This window comes from Miscanthus floridulus, chromosome 6, assembly GCF_019320115.1.
Source record: "Miscanthus floridulus cultivar M001 chromosome 6, ASM1932011v1, whole genome shotgun sequence".
Classification (NCBI taxonomy): domain Eukaryota; kingdom Viridiplantae; phylum Streptophyta; class Magnoliopsida; order Poales; family Poaceae; genus Miscanthus; species Miscanthus floridulus.
In genome coordinates, this window is record NC_089585.1 from 40,869,951 (window position 1) to 40,875,240 (window position 5,290).

A 5,290-nucleotide genomic window follows, 5' to 3' on the forward strand; every position below is an offset into this window, starting at 1 on the left:
TTTGATACATCCATTTTGCTATGTACCCAGATAAATAATGTGCCTAGATACATAGCAAAATGGATAAACCAAAAGAGTTAAAACGACTTATAATTTAGAACGGGATGAGTATTTTGTTTATAGGCACGACACATGCATTGCTATTAATTTAGCAAAAGTGATTAGGGCCAGTTTGCATAGCTCCGCTCCCAGCTTCTTCGAAGCGGATTCTATTCTAGTGAATATTTAAAATGTAGTTGGATTCTGGTAGGAATTGACGAAAATAACTTCTCCATTTACACCGTAAGCTAGGAGCTAAAAAAAAAACACTTTTCACTACTCTTGTTTAACTGCCACTAGAATTACTTCAGAATTATTTCTCACCGGCTCTCCACCTTGCTTAGAATCACTTTATCGAAGAATTTAAAAGTGAAGCTAGAATCAGAAAAGAGAGCTCTATTGAGTTGGCCAGAGAGCCGGAGATTTTTTTTCATCTGTATGCAAGCCAGCACTGGATTTAGGTTGGCGGTTTGTCGCTCGAACCCGGCTCCTACGAGCGGGCCGTCGTATTACTCTTTTCCCCCACCTGTTTGCGCCGTTCTCGGCCGTCCGCTTCGGCCTTTTTGCGTGGATGGGTTCGGCCGTGGGCCCCGCTGCCCCCAGACCAGCAAGTGATGGAACAGATACAGATGAGTAACGCCATCGCAATTTCTGTGGGTGTAGACAGTAGCCGTTGTTTGCGGGCGTAACGGCCCCGGCTGCTCCATTGACTACAGATCGCAGTGAGGCTGGAAGCCGAGGCATCATCCCTCAGGGTTGGATAAGATAAATATGGTAGAGTTGGACAAGTTAATGAGACCAAGAAGGAGAATGAAGCACGACACAACCCATGACAGGACCCTGTAAGAGCACGTATCTCTTTTTTAGGCCTCATTCGGCTTGGCCTCAAACGGCCTGGAACACGGCCCTTTTCACCTTTGATCCGGATATGAGTGCCTTGAGCCTTTTGCCATCGTCGTAGTTTTTTTTTTTTTTCGAAACCGAGTATAATCCCATTACTCAACGGCCAACAAATCCTTAGCAACAATTATATGAACACTTTCAGGGAGATAACTCTCCCTAGGATTACACGAATGACCTAACACGGCCAGCTCATGAGCAGCTTCGTTACAATCCCTACTCTTAGAGGAGCACTCGAAACTAATAAAACAAGAAGACAATAGGGACTTCAGCGGTACTTTTCAGCGAACGAACAGTGTTTTTCTCTCACAACAAATTAGCAAAAGCATCAGCATATAAGCCATATTTCAGCGAAACGAACATGGTATCTCCGCAATAAAAACATCCACTGTAGTCTCATCATAATCATTTGAGTTTAGCACCTGAACCACCATCTTTGCGTCTGTCTCCACGATTATCCGGCCAATACCCAGATCAAGTAATGAGTTCAGCTTGGAATGCATTTAAGAGACACTCTATCTTCCCTCTTCCTGACAGTATCACATCCCATCACAGCCTCGGATCAAATAGCCCCAACTCCCTTCCAATGAATTGGGCAAAAAAGATCCATCACAATTAAGCTTTAAAAAGACCTGTGGGGGTTTCCTCCAATACTCCTTTCTTCGGCGCACACTGTTGCCCGTCAAACTGTTGTCGGGCACAATTGCAGTGTTGTCTTCTGCATATGATCGGATACATCGAGCAAGGAAATCTGCTCCTCGTCTCCGACCTTCTCTAATTATATTTCTCTCCTGCCAAATATACCACATAGTGATAATCATCAGCAGCTTTTGTTCTTCCTTAGCCTTCAGAATTAGTTCGACTGCGTCCTTGACCAAAACAGCCGTCGCCAACTACAGCCTGAAGCTCTCCAGGTTCAGATTCCTCCAAACCTCTTTGGCAAGGCAGCACTTAAAAAATAAATGTCCACCATCTTCATCTACTGAATCACAAATTGTGCATCTTGTTTCAATTCTCATCCCACGCTGCACCAGATTTCTCCTCAAAGGGTGATTATTATGAGCCAAACACCAGAAAAATGTTTTACCTTGCCTGGGATTTTCAGCTTCCGGATTGCTTTCCAAATAAAATCAGATGCATTACCACTGCCACATTGTGCCCCCCTTGGCTCCTTTCACGCGACAGATCAGCTCTACAAACTTTGTAAGCACTCTTGACACTAAATCGCCCATGATTATCATAGTGCCATGCAATTAAATTGTCCTTGCCTTCATGGACTGGAAGAGCCAAATACAACTAAAACATTGAGACAATGATAAAGATAGTGATGGATCATATTCTGATTGCTCGGTATATGCATGAAAGTAGTACATGTGCTTACATAGAATGGTTATCTAATGAACCTAATATGACTGTTAAAACCTTGAATATAAGGGTGCACTATTATTAGTAGGATTTCACCGGGACATGGAAAATTTCTATATTTCCTATATTTATTTAATACAGATAAATTAATTTATGTTATTTTTATCATAGTGCTGTGATTAAAATAAAAAGTCTTAGCGGAGAGATGCCTTAGGCCGTTGACCAGTCCTTTACATCAATGGCCACCTGACTCCTCTGACAGCTCCATGCCAATCGCATTTGCAAGTCAACCATTACTCCGCTCCTCGCTATCTCAGCCCCCGCATCCCTCTCCGTCCCCAAAATCCCGATGGCCTCGGCTCCGCACGGCGACGCGCCCGAGGAAAGGAACGCCGCGGCGCCGGCGAAGCGCGCCAGCGCGCCGATCACAGAAGCTGGTATCCGCGCCGAGTTCGCGCACCACGACGGCACCGTGGCCCGCGTCAACAACGGCACCTTCGGGTGCTGCCCGGCCTCGGTCCTCGCGGCGCGGGCGCGGTGGCAGCGGCTGTTCCTCTCGGAGCCCGACGCGTTCTACTTCGACTCCCTCCAGCCGGGGCTCGCCCGCTCGCGTGCCGCCGTGGCGGCTGCCGTCGGGGCGTGTGACGCCTCCGAGGTATCCCTCGTCGACAACGCTACCACGGCCGCGGCCATCATCATGCAGCACGTGGCCTGGAGCTTCGCGGAGGGTGCCTTCGCGCGCGGCGACGTGGTGCTGATGCTCCACTACACCTACAGTTCCGTCAAGAACTCCATCCACGCGTACGTGGTCCGCGCGGGGGCCACCGTCGTCGAGGTGCCGCTCCCGTTCCCCGGCGCCTCGCCGGGCGCCGTCGTCGCCGAGTTCCGCGCCGCGCTCGCGCTCGCCAAGGCCGGGGGCCGCAGCGTCCGCCTCGCCGTCATCGACCACATCACCTCCATGCCCAGCGTCCTCCTCCCCGTGAAGGAGCTCGTCGCCATCTGCCGCGAGGAGGGCGTGGACAAGGTCTTCGTCGACGGCGCGCACGCCATCGGCCAGGTGCCCATCGACGTGCGCGACATCGGCACCGACTTCTACACCAGCAACCTCCACAAGTGGTTCTTCTGCCCTTCCGCCGTGGCCTTCCTGCACATCCGCAAGGATGACCCCATAGCCTCGCAGCTCCACCACCCCGTCGTGTCTAGCGAGTACGGCAACGGGCTGCCCATGGAGAGCGCCTGGATTGGGGTACGGGATTACAGTGCCCAGCTCGTTGTGCCTGATGCCGTTGACTTCATGAGCCGGTTCGAGGGCGGCATCGAGGGGATAAGCAGACGGAACCATGACAAGGTGATCGAGATGGGCACGATGCTCGCCGAGGCATGGGGGACATTTCTTGGCTCGCCGCCGGAAATGTGCGGAAGCATGGCTATGGTCGGGCTGCCTGGTTGCCTTGGCATTGAGAGCAATGGTGATGCGATGAGAGTGAGGGACATGCTGAGGAACGAATTCAAGGTCGAGGTGCCAATATTCCACAACTCAAGAAGTGTTGAAGAAGGACAAGAGATGGCCAAGGATGCCAAGGGCGATCAAGTGACTGGGTATGTGAGAATCTCACATCAGGTTTACAATGTCAGGGAGGAGTATGAGGCCCTGAGAGATGCTGTCCATAAGCTTGTTCGTGATGGTTTCTCCTGCAGCAAGCTGAGACCTTCTGGGAAGGTGCTCTCTAACTGAAACTGTTGTTGAGCTCAATTATGCCTTTACCTTTGTTTGCTCACTTCCATTTCTTGATGAAAGTATGAACTGTTGTAGCATGTTCTTTGCTGCGTACTGGTTGTTGTATAGCCTCTGCCCTCTAGCGTCTAGCCTTGTTTTTACGCCTATAATGTTTCAACTTCTGTTGATAGGGTAAAGCATAGAAGCGCCTAATTTGAACAGTCACTATTTAAGGTATGCATTTGGGTAATAAGTACTACTGTTTAGCAGTTTAGGGTGATCTATGGACATTTATGAATCTCAAATTCTACATAATGCTTTGTGCCGTGTCTTCAAACAGATTGCACCATTTTTGGCTATTGGCTTTTGCCTCCTTGACATCCTTGCCTTCCAGCTTTTTGCTTCAGCTGCACACGAGAGCAGCAGCTGTCGTAGAGTCATGGTTTCATTACGGAAGATGAAAGCGTTTCTGCATTTCCATAGTTGCCAACAGCAAAGGGCAACAAACATGTTGTGCAGAGTTGGAACTGCACTGATCTTGAGAAAAGAGTGGATGTCACGAGTGGAGATCCCAGTTTGGGGTAAGTGGACGCCAATGCTGTTCCAGAATTGTGACGCCTTGTCGCAAAAGAACAGCAGGTGTTGTGGCGTCTCCTCCATAACTCCATTGCGCCGCAAGAGACATAGGCCGAGCTGTCCACCATATGCTTCTTGAACAGATTTGCCCGGCATTGAATTCTGCCTTTTACCACCAACCACATAAACAACTGCACCCTGGGGGGTGAAGCATTGTTCCAAATGAAGTCTGAAGATGGATCTGAAGCCTCCCCTTTTGCACCATTATTGTATTTCTTTAGTGATATGCTGTATTCAAAAGTATATATCGGAAAGCACTAGCTTATATAATACAACAAAGTGTCAAATTATAGTGTGGAAAAATGCCACTCCGCTATCTTCATTGCCCTTGAGATTTTGAACCCTTCGCTGTTTCCTCCTATTCCGTACATTGTGTAAAACCTGTCTATTTATCGAGTAGTAAATCGTGAGTGGAAGCCAAGCACTGTACTCTTTCATTTCTCTACTTCTGGTGGATGCCTGGACTTCCACTAGTATTTCCTTATCCAAAAGCATCTGACTGATGACTCCTTTCTTTATTTTAGCTCAATGATCTAGCGGTAATGCTATGTGTTTCATATCCCATTGGGAACCCTTCTTTAGGCCATACTTGATACGACTACTAAGGATATGCAAAATCACCCTTTACATGCT

General features: G+C 48.6%; 1 protein-coding gene across 3 annotated transcripts; it reads left to right on the top strand.

Annotated features, from left to right (window-relative positions):
- The first annotated feature begins 2,511 nt into the window (after nt 1-2,511).
- On the top strand, nt 2,512-4,909 carry LOC136458129 (putative L-cysteine desulfhydrase 2). Of its 3 annotated transcripts, none has more exons than XM_066458119.1 (2): nt 2,512-4,024; nt 4,362-4,909. In XM_066458119.1, the coding sequence occupies exons 1-2, from the start codon at nt 2,654-2,656 to the stop codon at nt 4,734-4,736; spliced, it is 1,746 nt and encodes a 581-aa protein (XP_066314216.1). In that variant the 5' UTR covers nt 2,512-2,653; the 3' UTR covers nt 4,737-4,909. The 3 variants fall into 3 exon arrangements, with proteins under 3 accessions (XP_066314216.1, XP_066314217.1, XP_066314218.1); XM_066458120.1 differs by having other exon boundaries at nt 2,513-4,024; nt 4,416-4,909; XM_066458121.1 differs by lacking the exon at nt 4,362-4,909 and adding an exon at nt 4,213-4,358 and having other exon boundaries at nt 2,520-4,024.
- Nucleotides 4,910-5,290: the final 381 nt, after the last annotated feature.

Bases quoted from the DNA above. Each gene is read 5' to 3' on its own strand.
- LOC136458129 (XM_066458119.1), top strand. From the start codon at position 2,654: ATGGCCTCGGCTCCGCACGGCGACGCGCCCGAGGAAAGGAACGCCGCG. The intron at 4,025-4,361 runs GTGCTCTCTAAC...GTCTTCAAACAG, and splicing joins AGCTGAGACCTTCTGGGAAG to ATTGCACCATTTTTGGCTAT.